We start from the raw sequence: 16,228 nt of genomic DNA, 5'->3' as shown, positions 1-16,228 counted from the left end.
GACTAAATGAACTGATATGAACAAGGCTTAGATATCATAATTAAATCAATCAAACATAGTCTTTAGACTAAGTACACAAAATCCTTTGCCAATTGAAGTTCTTAAAAGTCATCCAATGTCCTAGTGGGAGTATTGTTATGTTTATATCCTAAAGAGATAAAAGAAATGACCCAATGTACACATATATTCATAGGAGTACTTTTTTGATATCGCAAAGAACTGGAAACAAAATAGATATCATCAAATGGCTAACAAATTATGGCATATGAACATAATGGAATTTTTTTTTGCACATAAGACAAGAAGAAGTGAATAGTTTCAGATGAAAGGTTTCTATGAACTCATACAAAGTGAAGTAAACAGGACTAGGAGAATAATTTATACAATGACAAAAGCATTATAAAGAAAAGCAATTTGGAAAGACTTTAGAACTCTGATCAAAGAAGCAATGATCAGCCATATCTCCATAAATCCAGAAGATCCATGATGTAGAATGATACCCAATTCCTGACAGAAGGGTGATGGGTATGAGATACAGAAAGAGACATACATTTTTGGACATGATCAACGTGGGAATTTACTTTGCTTTGGATATGAGTATTTGTTATGAAAGGTTTTTTTAAATTATTATTCAATTGGAGGAGTTATAAAGTACATGTCACTTGTTAGCTGAGAAAAATAATAAAACTAAATTTAAGGATAGAAAACATGCCTTGGAGAGACTAAATGATTTGCTATAGGTCAGACAAATTGGAATTCAAACCAAGGTCTCTCAACCTGAAATCCAATGTTCTCCTTCCTATAATATATTGCATCTCAAACTGTTGTTTGCTTAATAATATCAGTGTTTGGGGGATTTTAAATTTTTCCCAATTTTACATTATTCTAAATAATGTCGTATGTAAATGGGGCTAACTGGTACAATTTGTTGTTTTTTGGTTTGTGGATGTGATTTTTTTCCTATTTCTTGCCATATTTATTTCTCAGGGTCTGTATCCACCAAGTTCTGGTCTAGTTACCCAGCTTCTGACCCAGTGACAATCTAGCCCCTTGCCCTCCCTGAATACCTTGATTCCAGGTTGCTTCCCTGGCTCTGACCCCAGATATTTCCACCCACCAAGATCCCAGCATTCACTTCTTTGATCCCTTTCCCAGAATCCACAATCCAGGGCTGCCCATGTGCTGCCGTGACACTGACTTGGGACCTAATTCTTACTCTGGCAGATATGTGCACATTGCTTCGGGTGCTGTCCACAGATGGAGTAGCAGCTGATGCATTCTTTCACGAGGTGGTCATAGTAGCTGCCTCTTTCCTTGCTGCACCTCAGAGACTCTGAAAAGTAGAGATTGGCAAATAGTGAATATTTCAGTTCTTCAAGACCCAAACAACAAGGCTCATCTCATCCCCTGAGGAAGAAAACAATTTCTTCATGTCTTAATAGTGTCTCTAAATCTAATTCCAAATATTAAGGCTTGTGATCCTCTGATTACAGGTAAGTCATTTAACATTCTGGACGTTAGTTTCCTTATCTGTATAATGAGTGTGTAAGACTAGATGTCCTCTAAAACCCCTGCCAGCTTTAAATTTAAATTTGAAAAAATGGGTTCTTCTCCCATTTAAATTTTCCTTTCCTTTCCTTTTTTTCCTTTTCCTTTCCCTTCCTTTCTTCTTTCCTTTCCTTTCCTTTCCTTTTTCTTTTCCTTTCCTTTCTCTTTTCCTTTCCTTTCTCTTTTCTTTTCCTTTCCTTTCTTTTCTCTTTTCTTTTCTGTTCCTTTCTTTTTTTCCTTCCCTTTCCTTTCTCTTTTCCTTTCCTTTCCTTTCTCTTTTCCTTTCCTTTCCTTTCTCTTTTTCTTTCCTTTCCTTTCCTTTTTCTTTTCCTTTCCTTTCCTTTCTCTTTTCCTTTCCTGTTCCAGAGTCAGAAAACCTGGATTTGAATCCTGATTTTCAATCCTACCTACTATTTGTACATCTCAAATGTCTTGAATCCAGCTTGCTTCTATCTACTACACCATCCAGCAGGAGATTTTTATCCTGCAGATAAATGATTATGATGGACTTTGCCAGTAGAATGTATTTTGATCTATTTTCTTTTTTATTTTTAATTTATAGAATAAAACAAACATTTCCAAAACATAGTATAATTTAAAAAATGATTACACATGAAACTGCAAATCTGCTATGCATTACTTGCTATTTCTTTCAAGTATACCAAAAAATTATCATGTAAATCAAATTTCTATAACTATGCAATCTTTCCTCATTTATCATCTCATTTAATTTTCATAACCACCCTATGGAAATGGAGACAGAGAGAACTGAGACTTAGAAGTGAGCAGCAGATTGTGATAAGAATCCAAAGCTCTTTGCTCACCTGCTCCTTTGCCTCCAATCCCAGACTGAATTATACTAAATGATGCTGTTTGCTAGTCTTTGCTAGCTCTCCTAAGGTGGTGATGTATGTAATTGTCTTCCATCTTTATTATTTCATGGTATTTTGAAACAAAGAAGAAAGTGTAAGAAAGCAAGCCTCTGTACTGCCATTTTCTCCTTTCTGGGCCTTGTTATTCATCCAAAAAGCACTTATTTATGAGCCAAGCATTGTGCTAGGCTCTGGAGATATAGAAATTGAAACCAAACTTGTCCTCAGGGAGTTTACTTTCTACTAGGTAAAGGAGACAATATTCATATCTGAGGAAGTTCAAATATATATATAATATACATTTATGTACATTTATATAAGTATATATTTATGTACATTAATATATGTGTACATTTATATATGTATAAATTACATTTATATATGTATATATTTGTGTACATTTGTGTATATTTATATATGTACATTTATATATACTTATGTACATTTATATATGTATACATATTTATGCACATTTATATGTATGTATTTATTACATTTATATATGTATATATTTGTGCACATCTATATATGAATACATTTATGTACATTTATACATGTATACATATTTGTGTACATTTATGTGTGCATATATTCGTTACATTTATACATGTATATATTTATGTATATTTACATGTGTACATTTATACATATTTATGTATGTATACATATTTGTGCACATTTATATATGTATATATTTATTACATTTATATGTGCATATATTTATTACATCTATATATGTATATATTTATGCACATTTATATATGTATATACTTATGTACATCTATATATGTATACATATTTATGTACATTTATACACACACACACACAGAGAGTAATATTTCCCAGAGTATTAAACTGGGGAACAGAGGGAGATCAGCAAAGGACAAACTGAAGATCAATGAAGAGGTGACACTATTCTGAAGGAAGTGAGGGCTTGACCAAGGGATCCCTTTGTCTAAAGTTCCTTCTATCTATGATCTGAGGGAGAGAAGATGCTGTGCTGGAGAAAGCACTGGGTGTGGAGCCAGGAACTAACTGCCTATTTCAAATCCTTCCTCGGACATTTGCTAGCTTCTCTCAGCCTCAGTTTTTTTTTTTAATCTATAAAATGGGAATAATGATCTCATCTATTTCAAAGATTATTGTGAAAGCCAAAGATAACATAGGTAAAATATTTTAAAACCTTAAAGTATTATGTTAATATTATTAATATTGTTATTTACTTCTGTGTATTCCACAGTGCCTAATGTAGTGCTTTGTATGTTTATTGAATGCTAAACATTGAAAGATGTTTCCAAATTTGGGTGAATGGATATTAATCAATAAGAATTTATTGAGTGTCTCCTATACAAAAAATACCATGATAGACACTGAATAATCACTGGCTACATATTCTTGAAAACTGCTTTCAGGTCTGAGTCCAGTGTGTATCTGGCATAGTAAGTGAAATGTTTTTTGTTTGACTGGAAGGAGTTTTAAGCCTTTGGACAGCTCCCTCAGAACGGGATGGTGTCAAAGCTGTAAGGACCCTTAGACACCATCTCATCTAACCATTCTATTTCACAAGGTCACATAGCTAGCTAGCCGTAGGGAGGGGACTAGGACTCAGATCTCCTGGCTCCCGGTTGGGGCAAGTTTGGTGTCCAAGGCTTCCCAGGTTTAAGAGGGACTCTGCTAGGGCTTAGTCCATCCTTCACTTCACAGAGACAGCACACTGAGTCTCAGTGTCAGCTCTGTCACTTTCCAATTATATAGATTTGGATGTCATTTCTACTCTCTGAGACTTAATTTTCTCATGGCCTCCAAGATCCCTCCAAATTTTTTCTCCTATGAGCCCAGAACTTACTGCAAAACATGTCACAGTTCTTGTGGTTGGGTCTGTTGCATAGAGGTTTGCAGGGGACACAGTTGTGCAGCAGCAAGTCCCAATACTGTTCTTTCAGGCAGCGTTTCATGGTCCTCCACCATAGTATAGTTTGATGATAGCTACAAAACAAAGGAAAGATGAGGGGAACCCAAGTGGGTCACAGCCTGATGGTCTTCACCTGAGAGAACCTTCAAGAATCTCAGCTGCTCAAAGTCTGGGATTGGGGAATTTGTACCCAAAATTCTTGAAATGAGTATTATTCAATTCAATAAGCATTTATTTTATTTTTAAAATTTTTATAGTATTTTATTTTTTCCAAACACACGCAAAGATAATTTTCAACATTCATCTTTACAAAATCTTGTGTTCCCAATTTTTCTCCCTTTCTCCCCCTCCCCAAGGCAGCAAGTAATCTGATATAGGTTAAACATGTATAATTCTTTTAAACATATTTTCATATTCATCAAGCTGCCTAAGAAAATCAGATCAAAAGGGAAAAAACATGAGAAAGAAAAAGTTGAAACAAAAAACAATAAAACAAACAACAAGTTGAAAATACTATCAAGCATTTACTTATTAAGCATTTATGCAATGCCCTATAATAGGAAGTAGAAATTCAAAAATAAAACAAAAAATGTTTCTGCCCTCCAGAAGCTTACATTCTACAGAAGGAATAGAAAATATCAATGTAGGATAATATGGCTGTTTTCAGATCCTGTGGGAACATTTCTTAAGTAATTGCTTCAAATCACAGGGGTCAAATTATTTGGTGAGGGAAAGGACCAAGAGTTCTGGGATAAGAAGAGGTTCTTCAATCTTTGATTCACTTCACTTACCATATACAGGAAAGCATTATCAAGAACTGATTGATCATTTCAAGCTGCATTGTGAGACTCTGATTCCCAAGTCAGAAAAAGCAGCTCTGAGAAATCTAAATTATTACATTCATTACACACATCATGTCAATTAATATGAAAATCATAATTTCTTTTTATACTATATTGGAATCAAGATACAGTTTGTCCATCTGGGGCTGGTACTTCAATTCTCACAAATAGAGAAAGAAATGGATCAAGATCTTATTTTTCTAGTACAGCATGATAAATGTGAAAATATGTTTAGAAGAACTGCACATGTTTAACCTATATTTGGATTACTTGCTGCTTAGGGGAGGGAAATGAGGAAGAAAAATTTGGAACACAAGGCTTTACAAAGGTGAATGGTGAAAACTATCTTTGCATGTAATTTGAAAACAAAAAGCTATTATTTGAAGAAAAAAAGAAAAAAAGAAAATCCTTGGACAGCAAAGCCTTATAATCGGCCTTTTTTCTTCTCTTCAGTGTGCCAAAGTGATATTCCCAAAGTGCAGGTCTATCTGTGAAACTTCTCTGCTCAAAGTGCTCGAGGAGCCCCCTATTATCTCTAGAATAAAACATTACTAAAAGCCTCTGTTGGGCATCCAAAGCCATTCATCACGACCTCTATCTTCCTTTCCAGGTTTATTATACATTTTTCTCCTACAGTCATGCACTCTGTCTTGCAGCCAAGCTGACCTTCTTACCATTTTTTATATTTACTGTTTTATCTTTGATATCCATATCTTTCCTTTTGTTGTTGTTTATTTGTTTGTTTTTTCTCTAAGGCAATTGAGGTTAAGTGACTTGCCCAGAATCACACAGCCAGGAAGTGTTAAGTGTCTGAAGTCAGATTTGAGCTCAGGTCCTCCTGACTTCAGGGCTAGATCTCCATACCTTTCCAAATAGACTGCTTCCTCACACCTGTAATGCACTTGCCCATCACCAATCCCAGCTCCCAGCTCTTAGAATCCTCGCTTCCCTGGAGACCAGCTCACATGCTGCCTCTCCCTCCGTGGGACCAGCTGCTAACATCAACCCTCCCCCAGTCCAGGATCTAACATTCATTTTGAATATATTTTTCATTGACTTCTAAACGTTCATGGTATTTCCCTAGCAGCAAGCAGTAGTCATAGGAGGCACGGAACAAATACTTTCTGAATGATTGATTTGGCAACTGATTGGATATGAGAGCTGGTGATGAGGGCGACAGAACTAGCAAAGATGGATCTGAGACTGCAAATTTGGGTCATTGGAAAGATGGTAGTGATCTTGGTAGAAGAAAGAAATAGGGAAAGGAGAGAGACACAGAGAGAGAGAGAGACAGACAGACAGAGACAGAGACAGAGATAGGGACAGAGAGAGAGACACAGAGATAGAAAGAGACAGAGATAGGAGACAGAGGGAGAGGGAGAAACAGAAAAGCAGAACTCCTGAGTACATCTAGGAAAACTGAAAAAAATATAGTCATTCTTTTTCCTGAAAAGTTTAATAGCAAGAAAGATAGATAGTAGAGCTAATTTAGGGTTAAGGCTTGGAAAGGGTTGAACAAAAATTGGAAAAGGGCAGAGGGAAGATGGAAAAGTTGAAGATTTGTTGTTCAGTCATGTCTGACTCTTCCTGATCCCATTTGGGGTCTCCTTGACAGAGATGATGGAGGATTTGCCATTTTCTTCTCCAGCTCATTTTACAGATGAGGAAACTGAGGCAGATAGGATTAAGTGACCTGCCTTCGGTCACAGGTAGGAAGGGTTTGAGGGCAGATCTGAATTCGGGAAGATGAGTCTTCCTGACAGCAGGCTGGTGATTATCCACTCCACTACCTAGCTGAATTAGTAAGCTATAATGTCACCATTTCAGAGGAGAAGGCAGACTAAGAAATCAGAGAGAGAATTGTCTAGAGGTCACAGAGAGAACAAAGAAAAGACTCAGAAGGAGGTGAGTCACAGAGAGAGAAGGCAAAATAATTCAGAAGTGGAGGGAAGGAGAGGGATTCTGGGTAATGATAAGACCAAGGTAAGAAATACTCCTTCCCAGGTGTGGCTGAGGTTCTGGTAAGGTTTGAGAAGGGCTATCAGCCCAGATAACTGAAATTCCCTTGGGTATTAGATCTGTGCAATGGGTAAGACCTGAATTCAAATCCAGTGTCGGACACTTATTATCAGGTTTAACCCTATTTGTCTCCAAAAATGTAAAATGAAGTTTCCATGTACAGGCACAGGGACTAGGGTGGACCCTGACTGAACCCTAAAGAGAGGAGAGAGAATGTTCTCGTGCTGCCCCTTAAATTTGGATTGGGGTAATAAGTGATTACCTGTCCTGCCCATCTCACAGAGTTTATAGGAAGGTCTAGTGACATTATAGGCTGAAAGTTCTTAGGGGGAAAAAGCCAAATGAATCCTCGGAGGGAGCAACTCTGGGTGCAAATCTGTTCTACTCTAAAGCATCTTCCATACTGCAATCCCATTTTGTACACATCTGTGATTACATCAGCAAGGGAAATATCCTCGGCTAATATAGGTCAGTAACTCATAGTCTTAGTTGCCTAAGGCAGTGAGAAGTTTTGGCTTACTTGTGGTCACTTAGTGTAAGTAGCAGAATTTGAACTCAGGACATCCCTGTTCTAAGACCAGATCTTTAGCTACCATTCTATATTGTTTCTCTCAATCTCATGATTCCTCTCAATCAGAAAAGACACAAATTGAGCAGATATCCTCGGGCATCAGGATGCTCCCTCTCAGTAAAGTTTTTCTGGTCTTTTTGGAGGCTGCTAGGAAACCCAGTGGAGGGAACACTGGACAGAGAGTTCACATCCCACCATAGACACTTACTAGATGTATGATTCTGGATAAATCATTTTATAAGTTATATAAGTTACAAGTAAAAAACTGTCTCAGTTTTTTTACTTGTAAAAATGGAGATAACAGCATCTACCTTCCACAGTTATTGTGAGAATCCAATGAGATATTTGTAAAGCATTTGGCAAAATGCCTGGTATGTAGTACATAATAGGTGCTTTATAAATTCTTAGTTATTTCACTATTCAATTCAAGAAGCATTTATTAAACTTCCCTGTGCTAGCTATATGCTGTATCTACCCTAAGCCTTAAGTCACCCATTTGCTTTCCTGATCTCAGGGGAGATAAAATGCAACTTACTGCCTTCCACATTTGTGAACACAGGGACTGGTCATTTGAATCATATAGACTTTAATGAAATGAGACCCTCTTGTTTCAGGGATTTTTTTTCCAATTCCCAAAATAAAACAAAAAAAAAATACAGAATTGACTTAAAAGTTTTTGTTCCTCTAGTGGAAAGTACTGCCCAAAAGATCACTTGGTTTCAATTATGAAGCATTTTGGGAGGGAGAATCATCTACCAAAAAGTTTTAGTGTTATTGATGCTTTTTAAAAAATCCCAGTTATTTCCCTAGAGAAAGAAAGCGCCCAAAATGTTGCATGGACTCCTGTGGGTGTATTTATGGGAGGTCACAGACAAAACTTCCCCAGGATGGTCAGGCATGAATGGGTTCCAATTTCTGTCATTCAAGGGAATGCCCATGTTGATGAGATCACAGATCCATTTGAGAATTTGAGTCATATCCCAATTTCTCTCTCCCTACACCCCCTCCCCACTCTATTCAACTATATTTTGTAGCAAAGGAAAAAATGCTTCCACATGGTGACCAGCTCTCCAGAGAGAAATGGTTCTCCATTTGGCCGGGCTGACTCCTGCAGCAGCATCCACAAGCACTTATTATTAGCACCTTTCTAAGAAAAACCCAAACCTTGGCCTCCAGGACCCAGCCCCTTGCTAACCCCACCCATCCCCTTCAGAGCCTCAGCAGTGACTCTGTGTGGGCTCGGGGCTGGAGGGGAGGTCTGGGGGTGAGCTGTGGTTCTGTGGAGTTCATTATTCCTTCAAACACAGAAGCTTTGTGGTATGGAAGGGCAGGCAGAAAATGAAGGCTGGAGTCAGGGCTTTTGTCATAATCATCATCATCACTAGCGTTCATAGAGCCCAGGCACTGTGCCGAATGCTTTATAAATATGACCATATTTGATGGTAATCAACAACAACCCTGTGAGGGAAGTGCTATTACAACCCCCATTTTACAATTGGAGAAACTGAGGCAGAAATTGGGTGACTTAGCCAGGATCACACAGTCAATATTTCCTTGAAAGAGTTGAATTATATGCTTTCTGAGGTTTCTTCCATCTCTAAGTCCCTGATTCCCTAAAAAAGGCAGGTCACTCTCTCCAGGTCTGTTAAAGGAGAGGGTCAGAGGAATTTGTCTCTAAAGTCCCTAGTCTGAGATTTGTGGTCCTTTGATTTACACAATACTCAAGCTGGTTGAGCACACTTTTAAATCTGTGCAAAGAGGAGCTCCCTCCTCTTGTGGGAGAGGGGTTACGGGGGTGGGCAGCCCTCCCTGAGTTCAGAATGTTGTAGCCCGAGAGGTCGGGTCTCTGGGGAGGCTGGTTTGTCTGATGGTTTATTTTTGCTTCAATTGACAATTCATGAGGGTTGGGGAGGGTGGTATGCTGGGAAATGACTGAAACACTATGGATCTATGAGCTTATTTACATAGGAATTCTCTGTAGTGATGAGTCCCCAGCTCTGTCCACGCCAATCATCCTCTCATCCTCCTCCATGATATTTCTCTGAATTCATCACCTTGTGAACCCCTGTCATGTAATATTTCCACTATCCTTTGCTGCATTTTCTTAAGAAATGGCTATAAACATAATTTAAAATATAGAATATATATTTATATGTAACTATATTCTTATTTATGTGCACAAATAAATATAAATGTAAGGTCCCATTTTACAGATGAAGAAGACTGAGACCCAAAGAACTTAAATGATTTGTCCAAGATCACATTGATAGTGTCAGAGTTAGAATTTGATCCTGAATTCTCTGTCTCCAAAGGCAGTACTCTTGCCATTTCTCCTTAATTACATTGTCTCTCTTCCTATTAGAATAGAAGTTCCTTGAGAGTATGGATTATTTAATTCTTTGTATCTGTATCTCCTTGAACCTAGCACAATACCTACCACTTAATAAATGCTTTTTTATTTGATTGATTGTCTTAATAAGCAAGTAATAAATGCTTGTTGTTTGTTTAATTGATTTTCTTAATAAGCAAGTCACTTAACCCTATATACCTCAGTTTCCTCATCTGTAAAATAAGCCGGAGAAGGAAATGGGAAACCAGTACAATATCTTTGCTAAGCAAACTCCAATGGGGTATGAAGAATTGGACGTGACTAAAACCACTGAACAACAATGGATCCTGGAGTCTGAGGACCTGTGCTCAAATCCTAGTATATGATTTTGGGCAACAATTATCTTCAAAGTAAGAGGATTGAACCAGATTTCTGAGATCCCTTTCATCAGCTCTAGAACTCTATTCCTGTAAGGTAAAGTGCTCTATTCATTTTTGCTTAGCTTTCCCTTTTTTTTCCATTCTGAAAATAACTAATGGAAATTAAAAGATTTTTTCTGCCTGCCAGGAAAATACTTGACTTAACTAGGCATTAAGGGGTAGTAAATAGAGTGTCAGACTTGGAGTCCGGCAATCTGAATTGGAATCCTGCCTTTGACATTTACTAGCTCGATGACTGTGGGCCAGCCTGTTTGCCCTTTGTCAAATGCGGATAGTTCTACACATCCTGCCTGCCTCCCAGCAGTCTTATGAGAAAAGTGCTAATATTCATGTTATGTATATACATATGAATTATTATTCATTAATATCAATATATTGATTATCATTTATTGATTATTAATTACAATCATATTGATTAATAATTAATGTTAACATGAGAATATATTATATAATTATCATTAACAGTATTATTAAATTAAATAAAATTAAGATAAATATTAAAATTATTCAATTATTAAAATAATTAAGATAATTATTTGTAGCTAGCTATTTTATCCCAGAACCACAGCATCAGAATGAACCTTGGAGACTTCTAGTCCAAAAACCAAGCAGGAATCCCTATGAAAGCCTCCCCAGTCTTCATTTGAACACCTTCAGTGATTGAGCAATCCCTTGAGAATAGTTTTCATATACACTCAAGTCTTCTCTTTTCTAAGCTAAATAGCTTTATTTCTTCCCATAAGATTATTGCTCTAGAACTAGATGAAACCTTACAGGCCATATAAGGTTCCACTTCACAGATGAAGAAAACTAAGATCCAGAGAACTTAAATGATTTGTCCAAGATCACATCGATAGTGTCAGAGTTAGGATTTGATCCTGAATCCTCTGTTGCAAAGACAGTGCTCTTGCCACTGCTCCCTAATCACATATAGTCTCTGTTTCTATTAGAATGGAAGCTCCTTGAGAGTATGGATTATTTCATTCTTTGTGACTGTATCTCCTCAAATCTAGCACAACCTAATAAATGCTTGTTGTTTGATTAATTGATTGTCAATGGTCTTCCTAAAATGAGTTACCAATAATAATAATAATAATAATAAATTCATATACCTGTAAAACTGCAAAATACTTTTCCTTACAACAACACAGTGAGGTAAATAGTGTAGGTATTTATTATTCCCATTTTGCAGATAAGGAAATAAAGGCACTGAATTATTAACGAACTTCCCCCAATGTAACACAACTATGGTACTTTAAGTAGGATTGAAATCTAGGTCTCCTTGCTCCCTATCTAGCCCTCTCTCCACCTAGGCCATATTGCTTCCCACAAGCACTTAGTAGGATACTTCAGATGTGGCCGGGCCACGGGACAGAACACCTAGCATTTCCTTTTCTCTAGACACAGTCTAAGAAGGCAATGATATTTTTGGGCACCATCTTGTACCATTGACTCATATTGGGCATATAACTCACTTTTTTTTTTTAATAGAAACTCATTTTTAAGCAGTTTGTTTGTTTATTTAAAACCTAGTTCAGATATGAGATTGGCTTTAGGTAACGATTAAGCAAACCTATCTTCAGCCTACAAAAATCCCCCCTCCCTGAGCTTAAGGTCCTCAGTGCCTGGATCACTCATTTAAAACGTATTCACCGGGCAGCTGCGGGGCGCAGTGGATGGAGCACCCTGAAGTCAGGAGGACCTGAGTTCAAATCTGACCTCAGACACTTAACACTTTCTAGCTGTGTGATTTTGGGCAAGTCACTTAACTTCACCAAAACAAAAAACAAATATGGTCACTTGGTGATTGTTCTTCATTCTCGAAGAAGACCAAAGGGACATGTTAGAGTCGAGGAAGAGGGTGTCAGAGTGCTCTGCCACAGGGGGACACAACTAGTCCTTGTGAACGTTTGGGGAGGACTCCCTCACTTCGCACATCTCGCATTTCTTCTGGGCTAATTCTATTCAGCTCTGCTCACAGCGCAGCAGCTTCTCGGATGAGGGCACGCCATGCTGGGCAGTCCTAGTCCCCCATGTCCTACAATCGATTCTAAAGTTAAGAGAGACCTTGACAGTGACCTTGTATGCTTTTTCTGATCCCTTTGTGAGCGCTTGCCCTGGGTGACTTCCCTGTAAAAATAATCTGAATGCATGTATGTATGTATCAATATATATTTTATGATATGTATTAATATACATTAATGTATGTAATATATAATGTATATTTGTACATATCATGAGTTACAATAAGACCAATGATTCCTGAATAAAGCTGCTCGGACTTATGAAGGGACAAGTAGGGACAGCATCATTTTATGCCGAATTATTCTTCTTTATAATGACTATTTCTCCTTCAGTGATCAATATTTGAGCACATGCCATGTGCCTGTTAATCTTTCAGGTTACTGGTATAGGAATTCTACAGGAAAAAAGGACCCACCCCTGTCTTCATGAGCATGAACTGAGGGACGCAGCCCACAATTGGCACAAGCTTATGATTGAATATAGGGAGACCCCTAGATTTAGCCAAGACCCCACTGTGAACTTGCTCCAGGATATAAAGCAAATCTCTTCCCTGTATTTATTTATTTTCCCAATGAGGCAATTGAGCGGCTTGCCCAGGGTCACACAGCTAGGAAGTGTTAAGTGTCTGAGGCTGGATTTGAACTCAAACCCTTCTGAATCCAGCATCGGTGCTCCACCCCCTGCACCAGCTAGCTACCCCTTGGTCCCTTCCTTTCTCGGGCCTCAGTTTCCCCCTCTGTGAAATGAAGCCAGTTTAACGAGATGACCTCTAAAGCTCCTTCCATCTCTGTCGTTCTACAATTCTAACCAAAGGGAGCCAGGAGAGACCACTCTGTATGGTCGAAAGCGTTCTGAGGACTGAAGTGCCAGTCCCACCTTGGATGCTTGCTACCTGTGTAATGTGGAAGGAGCTCCTTACCCCTCTCCGTTATCCCGTCCGTGCAATAAGGGGACAAGACAAGATGGCCTTCCATTCAGTCCTAGACTGATGCTTAACATACTGGCTCCGTGCTGATGATTAACACTGCCTAAATACTCTGCACGTTAGAGAAAGTGTTTTGACATTTCCCAGAAACTTTCTTTCCTCTTCTTTCTTGCCCTGAGGGTTTGTGGCCCAATGGGGCCTTGCCTTTTCCAAAGACTCAGCAAGAAGGAAGATGGGGCTCCCTTGATGGCAGTGCTGAGACGAGCTTTCAAGGCTGGAACCAAGAAAGACCTCCCTCCCCGTCCTTTCAGGAGAGCCAGGAGGGAAAGGGATGAATGTGGGGACCCTGTGCTTCCCAGGCGACAGTAATAGAATAATCCCTTGTCTCTAGCTTCTGGAAGCAATTTTCCCAGTCATTATCTAGGATGGAATAATGCAAAAATCTGGATTTTGGGACAGAGAACCTTGGGTCTCCTCTCAGCCTCACAGTATCTTGAGCTATTCCTCTCACCTTTCCTAGCCTCAATTTTCCCTATCTGTAAAATGAACCAGAGGTCTTTCCTTTTAGCTCCAAATTTCTGATCCCATCATCTCCCTTAGGCGGGAGCCCTTACTGCAGCGGCTCACTCCGTGGGGACCCCACTATTCCCTACTAAACATGGACGCAGTCTTCCAGACCTAAAACACAGAGTCTCTCCCAGCTCTGAAATCCCACTTCCACTAAGCAAGTCCGCTTGCCTCAGCCCGGCCTCCATCCTCACTCCCCCATGGCCACTTCCCCCTTCCCTGATTTCCCACAGAGGTAAGATACTCACGTCCCTGCTTCTGCAAAAGGCTGTTTTCTCACCTCTCTCTACTTCTGCTCCCTCACAAGGAACTACAGTCCCAGGTCTTACCCATTACTCAGTAGGTTTATTATTAGCATTAGATTTGATTAGGGTCTGTGCTGTACGTTTCCTGGGTTTTTCCCCCAAACTTTTAATATGTAAATCAGCCACAAACCTGCCCATGCATACATATGTATGCACACGTAATCTGCAGGGAACCTTGGAGGCGGGCGCTTAGTCCGGTCCAGTCTGACCCAATCTGGCCTATATTTATGGAATCTGACCTGCACTAGACACATTATTGGGGTAACTAGTGGCAGAGTGGGCAGAGTGCCCGGTCTGGAGCCGGGAAGTCTCATCTTCTCGAGTTCAAATCTCAGACACTTACCAGCTGTGTGACCCTGGGCAAGCCACTTAACCCTGATTGCCTCAGTTTCCTCATCTGTAAAATGAGCTGGAGAAGGACATGGCAAACCATTTCAGTGTCTCTGCCAAGAAAACCTCAAATTGGGTCACGAAGAATTATGTATGACTGAAAATGGCTGGATAAAAAAGCACTCGTCATCCTGTCTCCCAAATGAACGTCAGCTCAACGGAAGAGACAATTTTCATTTTTGTCTTTACGTTGCTAGAGCCCGGCTTACAGTAGGTCCTCAAAGAATGGTTGTTTAATTGACTTCATTTGAATTAAACTAGGTCAGCGGTTTCAAAGTCAAATAGAAACAGGGGACCCCAAACTGTACATAACGATCCAGTGGGTCACATATGACTCAGAAAACTGTACATGTTTACACATTGCTCTTTTTATTGTTAACATAGTAATACCCTAAAATAATATAGTAATGATATTTTATTCTGGTTCAGGCTGCACTTAGGAGTATTGTGGGCTACATGCAATCTATAGGCTCTGCGTGATCTCGCATGGGTCCCATCCAATCTTGTTATTTTATTTCCCTTTTCTCATACTCCCTTTTCTCACTTTTTCTCTTCCTCTCCCAGGGAAATATATCACTTTCCCTTTACTGAACTATAAGTCCCCTGAGTACAGGGAATTATGTTGTTTTTCATCCTTCTACCTGCCTTCTGAGCACAGAATATTGTATATAGTTGGAATTCATGGCTTACATATTGAATAAATGAATGAACAGTGCCATAGTAGCCGATTTCAAAAGATTGTCCCCACTTTCATTTGGTGACATAAAATACTGAATTTTTGGTTGTCTGGGACCAGCACAGAAATCAAACAATGAGGTATAGGTAAGGAATAGCCAGTATAAGAGAGAGGTATCTGTGTCTTGGATTGGAGACATATACCCTCTGATAAAAAGATGAACCCCAAATTCTGCTTCCCCACCTGGAAATGGGGAAGAGTAGATTTATTTTCAGGGTCTTTAAGAGTGTTGGAATGATCAGATGATGCTTGGAAAGCATTGAGTTCGTCAGAATTACCTAACTTTTTTATCTTAAAACTTTTCTTTTTTTACTCCTTTTAGTGCTCACTGAGACCTGGTTCCTGGGCATCTAGTTAGTACACAGAGTTCTGGGTCTGGAGTGAGGAAGATTCATCTTCATGAGTTCAAATCCAGCCTCAGACACTAACTGAGGGAACCCTGGGCAAGTCACTTAATCCAGTTTGCCTCAGTTTTCTCATCTGTAAAATGAGCTGGAGAAAGCAATGACTAATCACTCCAATATCTCTGCCAAGAAATGGAAAAGATGGGGTCATGGAGAGTCAGAACAAGACCTGCCTCCCACCTGGTGATGTTGTTTTGCTGCCTATCCTTTCCAGCACAGGTCCCACTTTTACTCATGGTTATCATAATCCATAATCTGCTTTGTCTGAGCCTTCTACCTGTCATTTCTACCTTCACACATCCCTCCTGTTTGTCAACCTTCTCTGTATTCACCAGGACCTTAC

General features: G+C 39.0%; 1 protein-coding gene across 1 annotated transcript in view; it reads right to left on the bottom strand.

Annotated features, from left to right (window-relative positions):
- The window catches only part of TNFRSF13B (TNF receptor superfamily member 13B), a 36,522-nt gene extending 22,129 nt beyond the window's left edge, over positions 1-14,393 (bottom strand). The window contains exons 1-3 of the mRNA XM_051999467.1: positions 14,299-14,393; positions 4,267-4,406; positions 1,217-1,333 (exon numbers count right to left, since the gene is read on the bottom strand). Coding sequence (XP_051855427.1) covers positions 1,217-1,333; positions 4,267-4,375 — 226 coding nt within the window. The 5' untranslated portion in view covers positions 4,376-4,406; positions 14,299-14,393. The remainder of the gene's footprint in view (positions 1-1,216; positions 1,334-4,266; positions 4,407-14,298) is intronic.
- Between the last annotated feature and the right edge of the window lie 1,835 nt (positions 14,394-16,228).

Source organism: Antechinus flavipes, chromosome 1, assembly GCF_016432865.1.
Source record: "Antechinus flavipes isolate AdamAnt ecotype Samford, QLD, Australia chromosome 1, AdamAnt_v2, whole genome shotgun sequence".
Lineage (NCBI taxonomy): Eukaryota > Metazoa > Chordata > Mammalia > Dasyuromorphia > Dasyuridae > Antechinus > Antechinus flavipes.
This window is presented reverse-complemented; position numbering and strand designations above follow the sequence as displayed.